This window comes from Notamacropus eugenii, chromosome 4, assembly GCF_028372415.1.
Source record: "Notamacropus eugenii isolate mMacEug1 chromosome 4, mMacEug1.pri_v2, whole genome shotgun sequence".
Classification (NCBI taxonomy): Eukaryota; Metazoa; Chordata; class Mammalia; order Diprotodontia; family Macropodidae; genus Notamacropus; species Notamacropus eugenii.
In genome coordinates, this window is record NC_092875.1 from 14,628,541 (window position 1) to 14,651,754 (window position 23,214).

Consider the following 23,214-nt stretch of genomic DNA (forward strand, 5'->3'; position numbering starts at 1 on the left):
AAATGGTGTATATCGCCTTCTCCACCCATGTGTGATGGGAAAGGCTTTGGAAAGCAGTCTAGGGAGATGAGCTTATCATTTGCGCAGTACTGTGAGGGTGATTCTATCCCACATCTCCTCACTCCCCACTCCCATACCTCACCTAATAATGAATAATCCTCAAAGATTCAAAGAGTTTACAATAGTAAAGTACCTAATAAGCTTCATTTTACAAAGGAGGCAACTGAGGCCTAGAGAGGGGAAAGAGCTTACCCAAAGTTCCATGGCAATTAAGTGGCCAACTTAAGCCTGTCCTAACTTTGGTGCCTTTTCACTTCCCTCCTTTCTGAAATTGTAACCCACGTATATATGACACCAAGGAAACAGTGAACCAAAGGAGAGTTTAGTTACATGTCTCCAGAATGTCCTCAAGGCCGAAGCACAGCTCCTCCTCCTCCTTTCTCCTCCCCTCCCCAAGACCAACACCCCTCTCCTACTGCTTAGTTGACAGTGACCATGTTTTTCTTGCTATCAGCACTTTTCAGGGTCTCCACCTTCTTCTTGGGCTTGGGCTTGGGCTTGGGCTTGGGCTTGGGCTTGACCTTGAATTCATTCCGATACTTCTGGATGGTCTCCAGGTATCTCTGGATGGGCAGTGCTTCCCGACGCCAGCGATTCAGCTTCCTCAGCTGGTCTGTCAAGAATTTCTTCTTCAGGTGGTCATAGAGATGCCCCATTTTCTTCTTGGTCTTGTCTGCTGCTCTTGTCTTAGAGAAAACAAAGGGGAAGTTAAGTGGGAGAAAAGGGAGGGAGCCCTTCACTACCTCCTCAGTGCACCCTCCACTGGGCACAAACATCAGTGTCCCAATGACTGTGAAGCCTCAAGGCCCTCCTAATATCAGTCACTTGGGTAAAAGGGAACTACCTCACATGTCAAGTCCCAGCACCTCTCTGGAGCGTGAATTCTCTCCACACCATCCCAGACAAGTGGCCATCTAACCTCAACTTAAACCCCTCCAGTAATGGGGGGCTCATGAGACAACAGACTGTCTTGTTTCTTTACCAGACCAGGACTTCCCAACCTGGGGCATTGCAGGTGTGTCTAGGATGGCCTACATCTGGGACATGTCTATTTTATAATTTCTCATGTATATGGTAAACTCTAAGATGAACTCCCTGTCATAGTGAAGAAAAAGTATAGAAAGGTCCCCAGAAAAGCTAAGATGCAGAAAGGCCAAGAAGGGCCAAGAAACCCCTGAGCTTGACTGAGCTCCTGGCCTGCTGTGGACTCTTTGTGTTTCCCACCCAGATCTCAGCTCCCTGGGGACATGTGATGGCAAAGCCAAGGAGAGGCAAGTCTCACCCATTCCTCCAGGGTCACCAGAAGGACAATAGAGCTGGCCCTACCACACTGGCCCTCCAGACCATCCCCTGTGCCAGATGGAACCTTGCCTCTGCTGTCCCCTCGAGGGATCACACCCTCATGGCAAATGGTGAGGAGCTTGTCCAATTATGAGAGAAGATGACCCTTTACAAAGGGCTTGGGGCAGCCATGTTTAAAATGGCAAAAGTCAAGGTCCCAAGAAGCAGACTAGGTTGGCTACAGTCATGTCTTTCAAGTTCAAGGCTCCTGATACAGCATCCATCCTATGTTGGTCCAGATATAAGCAGGGCACAGTGGACAAAGGGCTAGACCAGGAGACACAAAGTCCGGGATTTTAATCCTGCCTCAGGCACTGACAAGTTCTATGACCCCTCAGAGCCTCAATCTTCAGAGAACTTGGCCACTCTAATGAGATCACAGATGTGAAGCACCTGGCAAACCTCAAAGTGAAAGGGAAAACCACACACATACAAACACCTTGACCCAGTGCCTACCCTCCTGCAGCAGCACCCAGCCTCCAGATGATAGTGAGGCTAGTGGGGATAATACAGTTTGGGGGTGTGGTGAGCCAGTGTGCCCTACCTTTCCCCCTACTCACTCTGAGTGACCCAGCTCTCAAGGGGAGAAGCAGGTGCTTTGCCCCCAGTATTCTCCTGAGAACCTCAGCAAGCCCATCTCCCTTCAGGGCACCCTGCCAGCCCTGTGATTCAGAGCAGCTGTCTCTCTGCCTAGACAGAAACACTCTCTCTTCCTTGGGGCTCATAGCGTGTAAATAAGGCAGATTTTTGTTCTTCTTTGTTCGAATTTAGTTTCCCAGGATCCATGGCTATAACAATTTCCATTTCCCAAGCTCATGACTGGTAAACATCGTCACACTTGGGCAACATTATATAATGATAAGTAATATAAGCATTGGTGCTTAAATTGTAAGTGAGCACTGCAGCCGTGCAGTGAGATGCAGGAATGAAGCCACGTAAAACTAGAGGCGAAAAGCAGGCGGGCACTTATCCAGAGTCCCACGCAGAGGGAGGAACTGAGCCCAGGACCCGACTGCCATCCCACTGTGTGCTTCCCACATTTCAGCCCAGTCACTCACATCAACTTCCTCCCGCCTGGAATCCTCTTCCTTGCTCAAGGGCTCCCTCTGCCAGGTGCTTCCCAGGTTGTTCCATCTGAGCCCCTGGTAGAGGAGGTGCTCAGCTTGTGGGCATTGAGGTACGGAAAAGTGTACACAAGATATGACCCTGTGGGCTCCTGTGGGTGTGGAATACTGTACGTTGTCACACTCAGAGACATGGTGTGTCTGGCTGAACTGAACTTTTCCATGTTTTATTTTTTGGTTCAAGGGATGGCTCAATGGAGAGTGGAGGGGGAGAAATATATTTGGAACTGAAGATAATATGAAAACAGAACAACAAAAATATTCCTAAATATAGATTACCTGAAAAAGCAGAACCTAAAGTGGTCAACACAGTGAATCAGTCAATGAACATGGATTTAATCCCTATTATGTATCAGATACCAAACTAAACACTGGAAATCCAAATATAGCAATCTCCCCTCCCCCCCGCCAAAAAAAAACAAAACCTGCACTCACAGTCTCATCAGGGAGACAACATGCAAGATGAAAACAGGATATATGAACACAGAGAAGGCACTGAGCTAACGGAGGAGCAGGAAAGGTTTCTTGCTCAAAATGTTACTTTGGCTGAGCTGAGAAGGAAGCCAAGAGGAAAAGGTGAGGAGGGGGCTAGCCAGTGAAAATGCCCAGAATGCAAACAGCAGGATTATGTGGGGTAGTCAGGTGGAAGAATGGAAGTGAGAGGGCATGGTATTATTCAAAAGCCAAACAGAGAACTTGGTATTTGTTCCTTGAGGTGATGGGGAGTCACCTGGAGTTTGTTGATAGGTGTGGAGTGGGGTGACATGATCAGATCTGTGTTTCAGGAAAATCACTTTAGCACCTGAATAGAGGGTGGATGGGAGTGGGGAGAAGAGGCTGCAGACCCACCAGAAGGCTATTGTGATGGTTCAGAGGTCAGTGGGGGGGCGGGGTGGTCATGTCAAAGAAGAGAAGGGGCCAATACAACAGGCATTATGGAGGTGGTATCCTTAGGATGTGGCAACAGATTGGAATGTGGTGGGTAGGGAAGAGTGTGGGATCAAGAGGGGCACCCAGGTTGGGAATGTGGGTGACTGGGAGGTTGGTGGTACCCTCAATAATAACAAAGAAAGTAGGAAAAGGAGAAGATTTGGAGGAGAGACAATGAATTCCATTTTGGACATGTCAAGTCTAAGATGTCTACCAGACATCTAATGTGAAGCCTTAAAAGGCAGTTGGAAAGGGGGCCTGGAGGCGGAGAGAGGGGAAGCTTAGACAAGTAGATGTGAGTCATCAGCTGAGAGATGCTAATTAAAATTATGGGATCTAATGAGAGCACCAAGAGAAATAGTACAGAGGAAGAAAGGGGCACAGGACCCTAGGGTTCATCCATGACCCAACAAAGAGTGAGCAAAGTGTGGTCAGATAGGAAAGCAGGAGAAAAAGAGGAATGTCCTGAAAACCTAGAGAAAAGAGAGTATTCAGAGGGAGAGAGTGGTCAACAGTGTCAAAGCCTGCAGAAGTGAGAGATCATGGAGAATGAGGACAGAGGAAAGGCCTCACTGGAAAGGGAACACTGGTCACTTTGGAGAGAGCAGCGTCCCTGGAACATGAAGCTGTAAACCATAATACAAAGAGAGAAGAGGAGAGGTTGTGGGATGTGTGTGCCTGTGGTGATCAAGATTGGGACAGAATATGGAAGGAAAGTTTCCTGTTCACTATGGCGGCATCTTCAGGACAAATCGATTACATGCAGAGGTGTTGTGGGGTGGTATCATGGCTCAGAACCACCTGGCTTCCTCTTCCCTCTGGAGAAGCAGGAAGGATCCCCAATGAGGTTATTTCACAAGTCTCAGGACCACCAGGAGCCTGGGCTCCAGGTAGAGTACCTAAGCCCCCAGCTCCCACTCCTTGGGCTACAGCCCTGGCTTTGTTATTCTGGTCATTTGTACAAAGAGGGAAAATCTCCTACTTGTCCACCCAAGTGGCAAAGGAAGCCTAGATCACATGATCTCTTCCTACCACCCTACCTTTAAAAAAGAGGGAGAGGGAGGAGGAAGAGAGAGAGGGACAGCAGGAAACCAAGGTCCTAGAATGCCCCCTGCCATTTCCCAGTCGTGGACTTTGGGCAACTTGAATACCTTCACCAACCCTTAAAATACCTCCTTGGCCATCGTTGGTCAAAACAGTCCCTTAAGAGAGACAGTGCACAAATAAGGGCCTTCTGGCTAGGCCTGAGCCAGGATTCTATGACCAATCCCCAATTTCCACCACCCATCCACCCCAAATACAGAACCTCCACCTTTCTGACCTGCCTCAAACCAAGAGGCTGGGCCAGAGGAGCTCTGGAGGCCCCAGGGGTGAGGGAGGAGGAACACTGGCCCATTGTAACCCCATGGCCAGTCTGGTCACTACATTACCTCCAATTCATAGACTCGCTGGGCGCTGAGGTTGTCTCGGATAATCACCCTGGATAAGTGACTCTTGGGTAAAAATTTTTTCACAGCCACCTCACTGGCATTCATCAAGCTAGAGAGGGAAGGGCAGTATAAATCAGGGATGCTCCTGGGCAAGGTGAGGGTCTCTGGCAAAGTCCTCAACTAAGCCAAGAGTAATTAGGGATTAAGCTGATAAATTTCCTTTGAGAGTGGGAGGTTCAAGTGCCTCTGAATGCTAAGAACCAGGGTGTGGGCCTCTAGGAGCCATCCTCAGAATCAGCTTTTGGGGGAGATGCAGATTAAAAGGTGTTTCAGGAGGAGAGAGTTATAAAAGGGTTTGAAGAGGGCCTGGGGTGGGTGTTTTTTTGGGGGGGAGGTGTTGGAGGGAGCCTAGGAGAAGGGATCAAGAGGGAGGGAGGGATTCTAAATGGAGGGTGGATTCAGAGGGCTTTTGAGGAAGAATGACAGGGAGCTCTAGAGGGAGGGAGAGGTCAGAGGGCTAGGAAACTCTGGGTGTTGCCGCAGTTCAGAAGGGTTGGGGAGAAGAGGTAAATACTAGAAAGGATATTTCAGAAAGGCTGTGGGGAGAATTCGAAATGGGGGGGATGCTGAAGAGAAGCATTGGGGGGCTGGGTGGAAGGGTTGTCAGGTAATTAGAGGGGTTCAGAGGCGGAGGAACATAAAGGGACCATGGAAAAAGGAGGGTGAGAGAGGATTAGAGGGCAAGGGGCTGCGTGGCTCCAAGGGATAGAAAGCGGGGTGCGGAGGCCAAGCTCAGGATCACTGGGTTCGAGGCTCAGAGGGAAGGGGAGCAGCGCCGGGTGCCCCATGGGGGCAGTCCTGGTGGGGGCGGGGTGAGGCGATCCTGGGGGTGCTGGTGGGGGCGCAGGGTCCCCAGGGCTGGGGGTGCTCGGGGCGGCACCTGAAGAGCACGGGAGTCTGGGAGCTTCTGGGCTGCATGAACACCACCTGCGGCTTCCCGGCCCAGGGGATCTCGGGCCGGCGTCGCTCCGTGCGCTTGTCCAGAAGCAGCTGGCAGGCGGACGAGGGCGTGGCCATGGCCGGACCAGGCAGGGGCACCTCCCGGGCTGCGGGCTGGCGGGCCCTTTGGCCCCTCGCGTCGCCTAGGAGACTAGAAGGCTAGAGCAGCGAGAAAGCGAGCCTCGCCGCCAGAAGCGTCCGTCGCCCTGGAAACGGGCCCCAGTCGGCGCGGGGGCGGGGCGCATGCGCGGGGGCGGGGCGCATGCGCGCGAGGTGGGATTGTCCCTGCGCGGACGCCGTAGGGTGGACGCGGTTCGTTGCCTAGGCAACGGGCGGGGGCGGGAGTGCATGATGGAGGGGGGCTCCGGAGCAGTGTGTGAGGCGGCGGCGGCAGAGGCGGCGCGGTGAGCGGGCGGCGAGCGGAAGCTTCATCACAAGACGGCGGCGGCGGCAGCAGCGACGGCGGGATCGAGGACGCTGAGAACTGGGTGAGCCTGGGGCTTCGGGCACGACGCTGGCATCGCCCGGTCCGAGGGCGGGCCTCTGGCCCTGGCTCCTGCCCCGCCCTCCTCCGGTCCGCGGCCCCTTCGCCCCGCCCCCTGCTCTGTGTCGGCCCCTTTTCCCCGCCCCTTCCCTTCCCGTCGGCCCCTTCGGCTCTGCCACCGCCCCTGGGAGGCTCTAGAGAGCACTTCCAATCCCATCAGCCCTTTCACCTTAAGTTGTTACCGTAATTCCCAGAAAAGAGCGTAGCCGAAACCCCTGTGGAGTTCTCATGGAAACCGGGGGCCCAGGCTAGAGAGGCCCATCCCCAGAGTGTCTGGCATCTTTCTGGGCCTCAGTTTCCCCATCTGTGCAGCAGGAGGCAGTTGGTGCAGAGAGAAAAGGCCCGGATTTAAAGCTAGGACTCAGCTCGTATTTATTATGCACCTACTGTGTGCAAGCCATCCTGGAGATATGTCTTAAGAACAAAGAAGGAAACTGCCGCCCTCCCGGGATACCCCAGGAGAGTGCGTGGCATGGTGAACACGCAATGAATTAGTACAAACACAGGCTTCCTGCAGCCGATGGGGCTGCAGGGTGGAAGTAAAGGCAGCCCTGGCATGAGTGCCTGCTGGGGCAAAGGCGCAGAGAGGGGAGATGGGGTGTTGCGACGGGATTAGAGAGAAGGCCAGGCAGAGAGGAGGGAGATTGAGTGGCCAGGGACCGTTGTTTGGCGAGGCTGGGGGATGCAGGTAAGGATGGGGACTGCCTTTGGTGTAAGGGGGAAGGATGATGGGCCAGCACCACCGGCACATCCAGCCTGGCCTGTCTGAGAGCCCTGCAGAGAGATGGTACAGTGGCCAGGACAGACCCAGGGGCTGGGGGACTTGCCTGGGGTGCCTGAGCCAGAGCTCTTCCCACTGGGGCCTGTCTTGGTGACTTGGTCAGGTCCTCCAACCCCACTGTGCCTCAGTTTCCCTATAGCACCAGGAGGAATCATGCTGGGCAGATGGCTTCTCAGCTTTGAGTAGTCTTGCCTCTGGCCCTGATTTCCTTTGTGAACACCCTCCCTGCCTCAGTTTCCTCCTATGAAGCACCAGACTAATCAGCCTGGGTGATCCTGAGGGGTCACTTCTGCAGCTACAAGCACTGAGATTCAGCCACCTGTCTTAGTCATTTCAGATGGTCTGGATGGATCTGGACCCTGCCAGAAACGCCCAGAGGTAGGCACTGGTCAGAGTCACTTTGGCACATGGCTGATTGTGGCCCCCATCCCACCCCTCATGCTCCCCCAATGATGAGACCCACTCTGCTTGCTGGCTGGCCTAGCCCTCAGGAGCCCAGGGTCATGGCTGCTGCTGGGCACAATCACAAGTCACATGGGAGGCAAACAGAGGGGACAGCACACATGTCTTGGGGTCTGCGTAATGGGCAAGGGAGGAGAAGCTGCCAGGAGCTGACGCTCGCCACGCATGGTCATCTCTACTGGGAAGCTTCGACTGTCATGGGGATAGCTGACTGCAGTTGTCTGAGGCGGTGCCCAGGCTCATCGTGCCCTCAGTGCTGGGCACATGCCATGCTGTGAGTGAGCTCTAAGGCTCACTACTCTTCAGGCAGCATCAGGCAGCCTCCTAGATGCCCATGGCCTGGTCACCATCTTTCTTTCCCCACGGAGCATTTCCCAAAGAGAATGGCTTGGGCCACATCAGAGGTCTCAGCCTCTGCTTTGAAAGCACCACAGAGTTTAAATTCAGTGCTGTAGATTAACAAGATCCATTGTAGTTTGAGAGCTGCCAGGGGCAGGAAATCAGCATTTTAAAGGGACCATCTGGCCTCTATCCCAGGAAAGACAGGAAAATCTCTACAAGCCAGAACTTTAAGCCAAGTCTAACAATATCAGTTTAATGAGGACTTTTATGAAAGGTTACCTCTGAGTTCAAAACATCACCTTGTCCCAAAGGTGAAGGAGGTATGGCCAGAGAACCAGTCCTCTGAAAAAGACCTGGGGTTTTTACTGGGCCACAAGCTCCTTATGAGTCTCCCATGTGCTGTGGCAGCCACAGAACAGTAACTTGATTTTTGGCTTCGTAACCTGGCTTAGGGTCCAGGAGTAGCAAATATAAGCTCCGAGGGGAGGGGCTTCCTTTTGTTTGTACACCTCTAGCCTGTGACTGTGCAGTGCTCACTATCCCTCCTCTCCTGGGCCCTGGTCAGACCACATCCTTGTGGTCACTTCTAGGAACCAGCTTTTTGGAAGGACATGGATCATCTGGAGCCATCCTGAGGAGGCAGCTTCCTCACAGGAACAGGGGACATTTAAATGAGAGAAGAGAAGGGGCAGATAGGAGGGCGCTCTTCAGGGACCCAGAGACTGTCATGTGGAAAGAGGATGGGGCATGTTCTACTTGACAGTATAGCACAGAGGGAAGGAGGAGTGAGAGCTGGAGGAGGAGGATGGGAAGCTTGTCCTCAAAACAAGAGAGGAGTGGGCTGCCTGTGGGCAGTGAGCACCCCCTCTCAGGAGGGCATCAGAGGACCACCTCTCAGGTGTGGAGAGAGGGGGCAGCCTCCAGGCAGCACTGGGATTCCATTGTCCATCCACAGCCTGGCCAAGCTTTGCACCCAGTCATAGAGTCATTAGGATCTGTGACCCACACCAAGAAAACAACAGATCCTGCCAGGCTTGGAGTCCCCATGAATGTGCGTGTCCTCAGTCCCAGCTGTTCTGGGAAGCCTGCCCTTGTTTGACTCCTTCTGCCTGGGGGTCACTGAGAAGCCACCTGGTGAGGCAGGCGTGATGGCCTCATCCCTGCTCTGCTGCTGACTAGGTGGGTGGGAGACCTTGGGCACCTCCCTAGATCTCCCTTCCCTTAAAGAAGAGGGTTTGAGCCTCCATTCTAGAAAGGAATCATTTTTTAAAAAATCATCCATATGTTCATACCATACATTAAGGAAAAGGAACAGAGATGAAAAAATATTCCCACACCTGACCTACAGAGCAGTGTGCTTTGTGCCCGTCATTTGTGAGCAGTGTGGAGTGATCAAGCCTGCTGAGGAATTGACAGACGGGTGTGCTCGGCGGCATTGCTGATCAGACACGGTTACCTGCCACCCTCAGCAAAAACATTGAAAACCATTTTGTTGCCATGAAGAACCTGACCTGCTCGGGGTAGAGCCGACTGGACTCGTGTGCCCTTTGGGGAGATAAAACATCTGTGAGGCAGCACACAGAGACTGGTGATGGGCTGCTCAGGAGGAAGGGAGCAGCCCTGCCAGGAGGGGTTCTGGAGTTTGCTGGAAAAGGTCAAGTACTGATGGGTAATTGATAACTCCAAGTTCCTATAACTCCACCTAGAAACAGCAGCATTGGCCCTGGGAAAGAAAGGAAGGTCTCTTACCCATAGTTTCTTCAACTTGGCAATCCATCATTTACCCATAAGCCTTTGCAGTCAAACAGCCCCTAATAATCAAACTGCGTCATTGTAACGACCAAGCTTTACCCCAGAGAAAAGTGGAGGAAGTGTGCTTCCCTCTTCTTTCTGCAGAGATGGGGGCTGCTGCTTCAGGGAATGTGGCAGACGGACTCTGTAGACAGGGGCTGGTTTGGCAAGACTGCCTTTTCTTTGTTCTTTGTTCTGAGGAATGGCTTACTGAAGAGCAGACAGGGAGGCCCATGTTCAGAAATAAAGGTGATGTAAAAACAAGATACATCTCTCCTCAGCCTCTTGGCCAAGACCAACTATAAACACAGACAGTAACAAACATAAAAAATAAACTAATGGGAATGGGAGAAGTGGTCTGTAAGATTCTCTTACGCAGTTTTAAAGCATTTGGGGAGGTTATCTCCCTTTTACAGATGAAAACCCTGAGGCAGCTAGCCTCTGAGCACACTCAGTAACTGTGTGACCTTGGGCAAGTCACTTCACCTCTCTCCCTGTTTGATTTTACAATTGGAAGGTCCACCCACGTGTGAAAACAATGACTCTTCTAGCATCACAGACAAGTGTTGGTCCAGTCTCTGCTGAAGACCTCCAGGGAGAGGGAAGCCAGGTAGCCCTGGACACTTTGGGAACAATCACCAGCCCAGTTTGGTTGGAATAGAGGACATGAAGGGAAGTAAGTGTGACCTTGGTCTAATCTGAAGAACACCCCGTATCCAGTTCTGGAAGGACGCTGCGGAGTGGGAGATCAGCAGGCCAGGGACTGAAGAGATTCCATCAGCAGAAATCTGTTACCAGATCCTGCCCAAGGGGACATACAGCTAGTCTGGAGGAATCTGTCCATTTTGTTTCCCAGCAAATCCAACTCCGCCCCACGGTCCCACAAGGTGGGGGAGGGAGGTGGGGGGAGGGGAGGGAGCTTCGGAAACCCTCCTGCAATCACTGGAGGATCATAGCATTCCTGAGCTGGAAAGACGTGGAGGTCATCCAGTCCAGCTTCTTTGGTAGAGGGGAAGATGGAGGCCCAGGCGAGGATGACTTAACCTGAGAACAGGGAATGGAACTTGAGGTTACTGGGGTATTCATTCCTATGGTGACTGTCCTCTTTGTTCTTCCCAACAACTCTAACTATCATCCCCATTCTGAAAATAGCAAAATGGGCCCAAGGGATGTGCCCAGGTTGGCCAATAGTAGCAAATCCTGGACTGATGCCCAGGCCATCAGACTCCCAGATCAGTGCCTTTCCCCTTTCCTAGAACACTTCTCCATGCAGAAGCAGCGCTCCATTCTGGTGCAGAAGGTTTCCTTAACACCCAAGAAAGTAGAGCGTGGAGGCTGCTGTTCTTGTCCTCTTCCAGAGTCTTACAAGGTATTAAGGAGAGGAGCCTTTATCCCATAGCACCACTGAGCTCCAGGTACCAAGGAGCCATTTGTATTTGGGGCCATCAGAGGCCAGTGAGACTAACCTACACTTGAATCAGAATCCCTTGACAGCATTATCCAGCCTCTGCCCAGGGAAGGGGAGCCCCCCCTGCTTCCCAAGGTGGCCCAGGCCAAAGTTGGGGTATTATTGGGAAGGCATTCTCCTGATATCCAGTTAAAATCTGCCCCCCAGCAGCTTCTACTCATTGCTGTGGTTCTGCCATGGGACAAACGAAAACCAACCCATTCCTTTGCCATGATGATCCTTGCAAAGTTTGTCCTGGTAAGAGGTTTAGGAGTGTCTGCCTCCATCATTGCTGAGAGCTCCTGTGTACAGACAAGATCTGAGCCTAGAATGGATTGTTTGGTTGGAAGAGACAAAGGCAGCATTCCAAAGGAAAGGAGTGGTGGATGAGAGGACTGTGGTTCAGATCTGGCTCTGATGCTTGACCGTGTGTGGGGTATGGGGCATCTTGGGTTGTTGGACTAGACTAGAAGATGGCCCTTTCTGGCATTGACTTCTATAAACCTCTGACTGTAGTCACCATGCTCTGCCTTGGTGAGCCCCCATTAGGGGTGCTGCCTCCAGGACACACTGAGGCCCATCTGGAGAAGGGCAACCAACTCACCTGCTTTGTATGAGGCACCTCCTGGGGACCCAGTCACAAAGACCACTCTGCCTTCAAGAAGTCTGACTTCTTTGGAGAAATACAACATGAAAATGGATGAGATGACCCAAGGCAGTGTGACTGGAGCAGGGGAGGCTGAGGGGTTCTTTGTAGGAAGTAGCACCTGTCTGAGTGAGCTGAGCCTAGAAGGTTCTAGGGCAGACCACACCAAGGCCACCTTGATGGGAGGGAGCCATGATATTTGATAATAACAACTGGCACTTACTAAGTGTGTATGTGGCAGGCACTGTGATCTCATTCTATCCTCACAACAGCCCTGGGAGGTAGTACTGTTAATATCCCCATTTTATAGATAAGGAAACCAAAGCAGGCAAAGGGAAAGTCACTTGCCTAGGGTGTCATATCTAGATTTTCAACTCAGATCTTCCTGACTCTGGGTCTGGCTTACTCTTCACTTCATTTTCAGGAAAGACATTGATAATCTGGACAGTATTCAGAGTGGGGCCCAGGACAAGAAGGGACCTATGAGGGTTAGTTGGAGGAACCTGGGGGTATTTAAAGAAAAGAAGATGTGGGGGGGGGGCAGTGTTTGAAGTCCTCTCATGTGGAAGAAGGATTAGGTTTATACTGCTTGCTCCCAAGTTCTGCCTACAGGAGCTGGCAGACAGAAGTCGCCAAGAGATAATTTGAGGCTTTATCCAAAGGAAAACTTGCTAACCATGAAAACTGTCCAAAAGGGGGAGAAGTTGCCTCCAGAGGTGGTAGCATTCTGTCCCTAAAGGGCTTCAAACAAAGCCTAGGGACACCTTGCTAGGATGCTGTAGAGGCTGTCATTCAGATCACTATTGGGTGAGGCAGCTCTGGAGTCTCTGCCAGCTCTGAGAGTTTGGGATCCTCAGCCTCAGAGGATGGCCCTTCTCATTCTGGACAAAGAAAAAAGAGCTGGATTTTACCATAAAAGCCACAGTGTACAGATCCTCATTATGAGAGCCCCAAAGGTCTCCAAAAGCGGATCCTGAGACCCAAGTTTCCCCAGTCCTGAGTCTTCTCATGCAGCCATAAAAACAGACCATTGTACCATCAGCAGACGGAGCCCTGGGAGGGACAGGACCTGCTTTCTTTCTTCAGACCCTTTCCTGAAGGCAGTTCTGTCTGGACTTCAGGAACCACATCTAGAGGAAGTTAATGGGGAATCATAGAAGAGTCATGTCTAGGTTGAGCTTAGCCATGGCAGGCAGAAGGAAGGAGGATCAGAATGGGAGATGCACAGTTGTCCAGCATACCTGGGGTGTGAAGTTTGTTAGGAAGGGCTAAAGGGAGCTGCTTCTGGAGGCACTTGGACGACAGGATCAGGAGTTTGTACTGTTTTCTGTGTTGTTGGGTTTGTCCTTCATTCTTGAAGAGGACCAGGACATCAAGATGATGACATGACTTGCAGAAGTTGACTTTGATTTGAGTGAGGGAGGACAGTGCAAGGTCACCAGCCTCACTTTTCCCTCCTGAGCCATCCGAGTCCAGTGACCATCATGATATTCATCAGGATGATTGGAGATGGCCCAGGATGTGATGGGAGACCCTGGCCCTTTCAGGCTAAGGTATTATCACATTCTCACTTTAAGTGAGATACACCCATCAACGAATAGGCTTCTTTAAGTAGTTACTCAAGGGATAGCACCTTAATAAAAAAAAAAAATATCAAACTGGGAAGGGAAGATCTTCAGGGTTCCCGGGGTAAAGAGAAACAATTACTGTTTAGTTATTACTTGTTTTCCATGAATCACTGGAGGGACTGATTGCTTCAAGCTGGAGAATGAGGATGAGAGCAGCTTCAGAGGAAGGTGATGGGGGCTACAAGTCATGGGGGGATAAGTCTTGGGGAGGGGAAGCCACGTGGTGAAAGGCCTTGAATGCCAACCCAAGGAGCCCGGCCTTGGACTCATCCCTGCAGATGTGCACATTACTCATGTGCCGATGCACTGGCTGATGTGCTGGCCTGGGAGCTCACGGGGTTGTCAGACTATTTTAACGTCCCTTTCTCTCCTCAGTTTTCTTTAGACGAAGAGTAGCAGGAAGATGCAGCCCCCCGTCGTCGCTGGTTTATAAAGTTTGCCTTAATGAATACATCTTTGAACACTATCCCCATTCTCTTCAGGCAGCCAGCAGTCTGCGGCCTGTCCCAGATTACCAGCAGCCTGTACCTTGGCAATGGCTTGGCCGCTAACAACAAAGTTATACTGTCCAGCAACCAAATCACCACCGTCATTAACGTGTCCGTGGAGGTGGTGAATACCTTCTACGCTGACATTCAGTACGTCCAAGTGCCTGTGGCCGACACCCCGCTCTCCCGCCTGTACGATTTCTTTGACCCGATCGCCGACAAGATCCACACGGTGGAAATGCAGCAGGGCCGTACGCTGTTGCACTGCGCGGCCGGAGTCAGCAGGTCGGCAGCCCTCTGCCTGGCCTACCTCATGAAGTACCATTCGATGTCCCTGCTGGACGCTCACACCTGGACCAAGTCTTGCCGACCCATCATCCGGCCCAACAACGGTTTCTGGGAACAGCTCATTCACTACGAATTCAAACTCTATGGCAAGAACACAGTCCGAATGGTGAACTCTCCCTTTGGCGTGATCCCAGATGTTTATGAGAAGGAGGTCAGAGTGATGATCCCACTGTGATGGTAATGAGCTTTCTGCTATTCAGGGTGAAGGGTGCAGACCTGTCATTCACTCTAGACCATGGTCTGAACTTGAAAATAAACTCTTCAGCTCGAGTGCTATACTTTGATCGATACAGAAAAGCAGATGACATTATGAGGTCAAGGAGTGAGCTCTTCTAGGGCTTTCATCCTGGAATCAGCATTTATAAAGAATAAAACTCAGTCACTACCAAAGTTACCAATAACTTAGTGATCGAGAACCTCCCTGTCTGTGCCCGACTCCCCAGAGCTCATCGGAGGATGGGGGAGCGGGGGAGGGGGACTCCAAATATTGGTTCAGCAGAGAGAGAAGCCAAAAGGTGACCTCTTGGAGCTGACCCAAAAAGGCTGGGAACTAATTGGCAGGTTTGGAAAACTCAACCCTGGCCAGTGACCATGTCTGCCGTCGCTCTCAGGGCCAGATCTGTGCCCTTCCTCCCTTCCCTGTCTGCTGTCTCCCCCTCCAGTTACTTTCTGGTGAGTCCAGCCTTGTGGGCTTTGGAGATTCGGGGACTGACCAGTGACTGAAAGGGGATGTATTTCCATGCCCTGAGCTGAGCCAGCTGATCTCCTCTGTCCCTGCCCTTCCATCTCCCAAGAGGCAGGGTTGATCCATAGGCATCCAGAGATCATTCTAATATCTCACTGAGGCACACTGCAGGGGTGCCCCATTTCATCTCCCCCTTTCATTGTACCCTCTCAAAGTTCATCTAACCAAGCCCTTCCTTGGCAATCATAATGCCAGCTAGGAAGGTTCACTGAGACCCAGGTGCTCAAGCTTTCTTCCTTTGGAATGAACAGCTTGTATCTATGCCTGAAGTCCATCGCAGGGAACCAATAAATGGCACACAGTAGGTGAGCAGAGTGTGCCTAGAAGCCAGCTCTCTCTCCCTTTCCTCCTGTCCCTCCCCCCAGCCCTTTAAGTGGAATAATGCCTGATTACGTCCTAAGTGGGTTAGTAGCAGAGTTCCTTGGAGTACCTTTTATATTGGCTGAAAGACCTTTTACAACAAAGGATCCTTAATAAAACTTGTAACATTTTTAAAATTGCCTCCTTTTCCTTCTTGCTAAATTCTGTTCCTTCCACCAAAGTCCCTTATAAAGGGCCAAGTTTGAAACACATGAGCTTCATTCCAGCCCATCACCTTGGATAGCCCAGGACCTGAGCCGGCCATCGGCCAGATTTCATGGTAGGGCTTCCAGGAAGCCCTAAGAGGAGCTTGGGTGAAACTGATCCCACCACGTGCCTCCTTTCTGACTGGCACCTGGTCAGTCCTTTACACTTAGAGAGTGCTCTACAGTTTGTAGGAGGCCCCTGCCTTTAACCAGTAGTTCAGGATTTGTGCAGAGCCTGCCTAGCCCTGATATAAATTTAGAAACCTTCTCTGCTTGACATAATGGAAAATGTTTAACCCATATGCCTAGTGAATCAAGCCTTGTGGCATAGTATCTAGAATGTTGGCCTCAGGGGCAAGAAGACCTGGTTCCAATTCCATCTCTGACCTGGGCTGTGTGACCGTGGGCCTTACCTAGACTGACAGCTGACAGCCCCCTCTAGAGGTGACAGGGGCTTTTGAGCGTATCCAGTCCAAAATCAGCATTTTACTGATGGAAAAACTGAAGCCTATGGAGTTTAAATGACGCCCATGGTTGCAGAATTAGTTAATGTCAGCCAGGATTCCAATCTAAGTCCTTTGAAACTAATCCCAACACCTGTCCACTGTACCACACTTCCTCAGTGAACAGAGAGCTCTTACACATAAGAGAATCCACTGGGAACAGAATTCTACACTAGCATTTCCTACTAGAGCCATGGGTTACCCATGCTATAAAGGATCTCTCAGAAAAAGAAAACAGTTGACATTTTTTTTAAAAACATGATGTGTAGAGAACAGACCTTTAAAGTCAGGAAGACTTGAGTTTGAATCCTGACTGTGGCATATAGGAAATGTGTGACCCTGAGCCTCTGTTCCCCACTCCCCACCCCCATCCCAAGGACTCATCATTATAGATGCCAACCTGTAATGGTAGAGGTCTCAGGAGCTCTGAACACCAATGAAAGCACAAGTCCATTCCAAAAAGAAAAATGCCTACACTGCTTTTTTTTTGCACTGGGCTTCCACTGAGAAAGGGAAGCCCACCCCCACCCCAAAGAGGCAGATGGATTTACAAAGCACTGATCTTCTGAGGGATAGTTTTAGAGGGCTTTTTCAATGAGACGGCCTTGCTTTTTAACCTATGGTTCACAGTTTGTGCAGACCCTAACTCAGCCCTGGTCTAGATTTAGAGTCTTTCCCTGCCTTATTTAAACAAAAACACAAATTTAATAGAGGACGTCTAATAAGCAGTAAGGATAGGCAGGCCTCAGAGGAAGGCAAATGACTTCTCCAAGGTCACACAGCTAGTTATAGCAGAGTCTACTCAGAGAGGACATTTAACAGTTTTTGATCAAAGATCTCTCTGACATTTTGCTGAGGCCTGTGAGCTCCCTCTCCAAATAATGCCTTTAAATCATTGAAGGAAATGCTAAGTTCCAGTTGGACATTATTAAAAAAGAGGACTCTATTTTTTCCTATCCAAGTTCACAATCACCAAGAGCCTTTCTACCTCTAATGAAAGCAACTGAGATGGCTGTAGCATGTTATCACCTTAAGGAAAGTGCTTCTCTCAGAACAACTCTGAAGGTTGTCCATATTTTATGGAGGAAAAGCTGAGGTTTTAAATTGGGAACTGACTTATCCAGTGTCATACAGCCAAGAGGTGCCAGAGCTTATTAAACTTGGAATCAGATCACCTGAGGCTTAGCCCTGGGCCCCTCCACTGCACTCCATCACTTTGCCTTTATTCTGTGATTCTGTGAAATTCCATCAGAAATTACAAATGAAATAACAAACCACTTTGAAGAGTATGTGACAGCTTCTGCTTCTCCCAGAGGCCCACCAAAGGTCCAGGCTCAGCTGAGCTCAGGAGCAGAAGAGCCACCTCACGGTCATGGGGTGAGAGCTGGATGGTGAGAGAAGGGGGAGGCAAACAGGACATGATGATAGATCCACTCTGAACAGGAAGGCCTCAGGGAGCTCTGGCTTCCAGTGCCAAAGATCAGTGGGCCCTGCCCTTTATCTGCCCTTGCCTGTGATCTCCAACAGCTCTAACCAAGAAGTCCTAAATCAGGCTTACAGAGATATTGTCTAAGAGAATGCATTTCTCTAGTTAGTCCCCAGAATTTAATCATATACAGAATACAGGAGAAGTCTGTCTCATCAGGGTGAAAGGGGAACACAGTCCAGTGCAAGCCTTGGGGGGTGACTGAATCAATGGCAGTTGGCAATCTCAGCCTGCAAACAATAAGACAAGTAGTCAGAGGGAGATTTGTTGGCACTGAGTAAAAGACCATACATGTTTCTGGTCTGCAGTCCTAGGGCAAGGAGGAGCACTAGCAGGAGCAGGGACCTGGGCACAGTTCCAAGAGTACTTGTGGCTGTTCGTAGACCAGAGCACAGACCAGAAGAGTAGTGACCATACCTCTCCTTAGATCACACCAGTCTGGAAGAACTGAAAACTTACAGACATCATCTCCCCCCGCCCCACCCCAGGACTAGCTCTGAAAACAGTGGCACAAACGAAATCCGAAGCTTGGGACACTGCCCCTTCAACCCTGGGAGCAGAGCCCAACTTTTTGCAAAAAGTTAAAAGTCAAGAAATAGGCTGGAAAAATAAGCAAACCACAACAGAACTTGACCATAGAAAATTACTATGGTGACAAAGAAGATAAAAAAATAGTCAGAAAATGACAATATCAAAATAACTATATGCAAAGCCTCAAAGAACAATGTGAATTGGTCTCAGGCCCAAAAGAATTCATGGGAGAGGTCAAAAAGGATTTTAAAAAAATAAATGAGATAGAGGGGAAAACTGGAAAAAGAAATTAGAGTGATATAAGAAAACCATGAAAAAGGAGCCAATAGCTTGGTAAAGGAGGCACAAAAAAAAATTACTGAAAAAAAATAAACTTCAAAAAGCAGAATTGGCCAAATGGAAAAGGAGTTACAAAAGCTCACTGAAGAAAATAATTTCTTAAAAATTAGAATCAGGCCAAGTGGAAGCTAATGATTCCCTGAGACTTCAAGAAACAATAAAACTTAAAAGAATGAAAAAATAGAAAAAAAACCATGAACTATCTCATTGGTAAAATAACTGACCTTGAAAGTAGATCAAGGAGAGATAATTTAAGAATTATTGGATGACCTGAAAGCCATGATTTAGAAAGGAGCCTGGACATCGTATTTCAAGAAATTATCAAGGGGGCAGCTAGGTGCAGCAGTAGATAGAGCACTGGCCCTGGAGCCTGGCATTCCTAAATAAAAATCTGGCCTCAGACGCTTGACACTTACTAGCTGTGTGATCCTGGGCAAGTCACTTAACCCTGACTTCCAGAAAGAAAGAGAAAGGGGGGGGAGAGAGAGAGAGAGAGAGAGAGAGAGAGAGAGAGAGAGAGAGAGAGAGAGAGAGGAAGGAAAGAAGGAAGGGAGGGAGGGAGGAAGAAATTATGAAGAAAAATTACCATGAAATCCTAGAACCAGAGGGCAAAATAGAAAATTGACAGAATCCACTGATCACCTCCTGAAAGATATCCCAAAATTAAAACTCCCAGGAATATTATAGCCAAATTCCAGCATTCCCAGGTCAAGGAGAAAATATTGTAAGTGGCCAGAAAGAAACAGTTCAAATATCGTGGAGCCACAGTTGGGAATAACGCTAGATTTAGCAACTTCCACATCAAAAGGATCAGAGGGCTTGGAATATGATATTTCAGAGGGCAAGGGAACTGGGATTTCAACCAAGATTAACCTACCCAGTGAAAATGAGTATAATCTTTCAGGCGGAAAAATGGGCATCCAGTGAGATAGAGGACTTTCAAGCATTCCTGATGAAAACACCAGAGTGGGATAGAAAATCTGACTTTCACATACAAAACTCAAGAGAAGCATAAATAAGTCAACAGGAAAGAGAAATAATAAGGAATTCAGTTAGTTAAACCATTTACATTCTTATGTGGGAAGACGATGACTTATAACCTTTCTTATTATTGGGGCATATTCGTAGACAGAGAATACAATATCCAACACAGAGAGTTGACTGTGATGAGATGATTTAAAAGAAAATAAGGGATGAGAAAGAGGGATGCACTGAGAGAAGGGGGAAGGGAGAGTAGAATAGACCAATTAATGAGTATTATGTGGTCTTGCCATTCAACCTCTTCTGTCTCACCTACCTGGATTAACATCTATCTGACACCTCTCCATCTTGTCCATATCATAAAGCGCTTTGCTAAATGCTTTCTTAAAATCTAGATAAATTACACCTGCATTTGTTGGGATTGGAAGCTCAATTCCCTGTGGACAGTCTCGGGCGGGTAAAGATGGGAGCTTCTAAATCTTAGAGCTCTCACGAGACCCTCCCAGGAAACGACAGGGAATCGAGGTGAACCGAGCTATCTCGAGTAATTCCGCCTCTTCCCGTGAGAAACATGATGGGAGAGAGATCTCCCCGCCCTCGAGATTGTCCCGGATCTGGGCACACCTAGTTACCTAACAGCACGGTATTCAGATGCAAACTATGCGGCTGAAGGTTAAGTAGGATTGAGGAAGCCTGAAAGCTCTCTTAGCAGGCGAGGAGCCAAGAGGACAGTAGGCTCCGCTTTTCTTCTTTCCTCTCTCCCCTCCCCCTCTCTCCCCGCTTGTACTTCTACTTCCAATCCCTTAAGATCTTAGCCTCCTTAGGAAATCTCCCCCTCTTCCTCCTAAGGAAGACCCCCCTGCACTTGTAACCGAGACCCTGAAATAAAGCTCAACCCTTGTTCGACTCTGGAACGTCCTTTCTCTCATATGAGCATCCGGTTTTGGCCAACCGAAGACCTCGGAGGTGAGGTAAGAAGACTCGGGTAGCCCACACAGGCCTCTAGGCCTGGCATGCATTATTGCTTGACGTACCAGTTATGTGACCTAGTCACAAAAGGAATAAAGTTAGTCATACACAATCTGTTATTTTTTCCCTAAGTTATATTAATGTCTTTTGTTTTTATACTGTCATTTCTTGATATAAATCCTGCTCATTATATGTATTTATTGAGATTGAACTATCTTTCTCTCTGTCTCTATGTGTCTATTTCCATCTGTGTGTGTGTGTCTCACCCCCCTAAGTTTAACAAACGATCAACAAAACAATTGCATGCTTCCCTTTGACATCAGAGTTGGGAAACCAATCAGATGGGCTGAAACCAATCAGATGTCCCTGGCCAGGGACATGGATTCCTGGAAATCCACATGGGAATCTCTCTTAGACTCAGTTGGCTAGGTTGCCTTGTTGTGTGAAGGTGATAATGGACCCATGTCCCTCAGTCTCAGAAGATGAAGAACTCTTGGATCTAACCTGATGCAGAAAGTCCAGAAGACAGCCTCTCTCTCATAGAGCCATGATAGATAATTTTTCTCCTCTTGCCACAGCTTGAACATTATCATAGCCAATGGCCTAGTTGTACCTTCCCTGACTAAGATGGAGGTGTTGGCTTAGTGTGAGGGCGAACAGAGGTGGGGAGAACAGATGCTGGACTCATATCTCTTCACTCTTGCCTCTGTGTTCCCACTCTTAAGCCTCCAGCTTTCTCTGTGTGAGTTAAAACCCATTTAAAAAGTCAAGAACTGTTAGCATCTCTGACCAGGCTAGTTCTTCAGCAAAGCCCCCTTAAAGTCCTGGGACATTTGCAAAAGATGGGTGCCTGAAACAGGATTCATCGGGGTCAGGTGATTTGAGCTCATTGAGGACAGCCAGATGTCCCCATTATCTTCTGACTTATCGTGGGCTTTAACCTTCAATCTTGCCACTCCACTCTGAAGATTATTTTCCATGGAAGAGAAAACAGAAATAAAATTGGAACAGAGTGGTTCTGCCTTTTCTGGGTCGTCAGTTACCACTGCCTCTGTCTCCCGAGTCTTCTTTTCTCCACTGAAACCAGAAATGCAGATAGCTTGGTTCCCCTAGCAATCTTTGCCAGTCTCCGCTTATTGTGAGCCCCAGCCTTCTTAGCACTGTCTTTAGAAAGGATCATTCCATGCTTTGACATGCCAGGTGGCCCAGCCAATAAAGTGCTGGAACTGACATCACTTGTAATCCTGCCTCAGGTACTGGGCAGGTACTGCCTGCGTTTCCTCATTTGTAAAATGGGCGTAATAATTAACACCTACCTCCCAGTGTATGGTGAGGAGCAAATGGGGTTCTCTTGACAAAGATACTGGCACTGTTTGCCATTTCCTTCTCCAGCTCATTTTACAGATGAGGAAACTGAGGCAAACAGGGTGAAGTGACTTGCCCAGGGTCACACATCTAGGAAGTGTCTGAGGCTGGATTCGAACTCACAAAGATGAGCCTGACTCCAGGCCCAGCTGGAAATGGGTAATAGGCATTCAAGAGAGAGGTTAGGGCTAAATATATGAACCTGAGATTCAGCTGTGTAGAAGTGATCATTGAAACCATGACAACTGATGAAATCATCAAGTGGAAAAGGAGCCAGAACAGAGCCCTATGGGACACTCATGGTTGGTGGCCTTCACATGAATAATGAAGAAGCCTAAGGAGGGACGGTTGAGCAGCCAGAAGGAGAACCAGGGGAAGGAGAAGGTGACCAGCAGTCTGCTCACCAGTAGGTCAATCCAACGATCCTGACTTTCTCGCTGTTCCAAGAACAAGATGTTCAATATCCCAATTCTACCTTTTCCCTTGGCCGTCTCCCCTCTCTGGCATATTCTTCCTCCTTTGCCCTACCCCCTGGCTTCCTTCAAGACTCACCTCTGAAAAAGACCTTTCCCAGCTCCCCTAATCCCCTACCTCTAACCGCATATACACACGTTGGTCCCTTCTTTGGAGAATGCTTTCCATTCTCTTCATGGGACAGAGGACCAGGCCTGGAGGCAGGAAGACCTGAGTTCAAATTGGGACCTAGACACCTACTAACTGGGTGACCCTGGGCAAGTCATTTAACCTCTGCTTGCCTATTTCCTCATCTGTAAAATGGGGATAATAATGGCACCTACCTCCTGAGGATCAAATGAGATAGTAATTCTAGTGGCTTATTAGCATAGCCTCTGGCACGTAGCAAGTGCTATATAAATGCTACTTATTATAAATATCATTATTATTACTACTGCATCTTGTAAGACATAACTGTCTGCAGGTCATCTCCCCCCGTGAAAAGTGAGCTCCTCCAGGTATAGCCTAAGTGCACAGGGTCTGGTACACAGAAGGTGCTTAATAAATACTCGTCACTGTTTCTTGACCACCTGCTAAATGCTGCAAAGTGTACTGCCATTAGGTGTGGTCATTAAGAGGTCATCGGGAGCTTTGGAGATGAGGTCAAAAACCAAGTCACCGAGAACATGGGAGAGGATGAGAGGAGAGGAAGAGGAAGAGTCCAGCACAGGCCACTTTCTTCAGGAGTTTAAGCTTGAATGGGAAAACACGGATAGTAGTTATTCAGACTGGAAGGAAGAAATGAGGACTTGTTTTGTCTTTGTTTTAAAGAACGAAGGTGTTTGTCAGCAACGGGGAAGTGGCCGGTGATGATGATGATGGCTAGTATTTGTATAACGTTTTAAAGTTTGAAAA

At 49.2% G+C, this 23,214-nt stretch overlaps 2 protein-coding genes across 3 annotated transcripts; one reads left to right on the plus strand and one right to left on the minus strand.

Moving 5' to 3' along the window:
* Positions 1 to 361: 361 nt before the first annotated feature.
* C4H5orf52 (chromosome 4 C5orf52 homolog) lies at positions 362 to 6,107 on the minus strand. The gene is made up of 3 exons (XM_072599936.1): positions 5,826 to 6,107; positions 4,886 to 4,994; positions 362 to 746 (listed from the first exon to the last, which is right to left on the minus strand). Exons 1-3 carry the CDS (start codon positions 5,960 to 5,962, stop codon positions 480 to 482), a joined length of 513 nt encoding a protein of 170 aa, XP_072456037.1. The 5' UTR covers positions 5,963 to 6,107; the 3' UTR covers positions 362 to 479.
* A 68-nt stretch (positions 6,108 to 6,175) lies between these two features.
* On the plus strand, positions 6,176 to 15,603 carry DUSP18 (dual specificity phosphatase 18). Of its 2 annotated transcripts, none has more exons than XM_072599934.1 (2): positions 6,176 to 6,372; positions 13,901 to 15,603. In XM_072599934.1, the coding sequence occupies exon 2, from the start codon at positions 13,970 to 13,972 to the stop codon at positions 14,534 to 14,536; it is 567 nt and encodes a 188-aa protein (XP_072456035.1). In that variant the 5' UTR covers positions 6,176 to 6,372; positions 13,901 to 13,969; the 3' UTR covers positions 14,537 to 15,603. The 2 variants fall into 2 exon arrangements, with proteins under 2 accessions (XP_072456035.1, XP_072456036.1); XM_072599935.1 differs by lacking the exon at positions 6,176 to 6,372 and adding an exon at positions 6,652 to 7,116.
* The last annotated feature ends 7,611 nt before the right edge of the window (positions 15,604 to 23,214 follow it).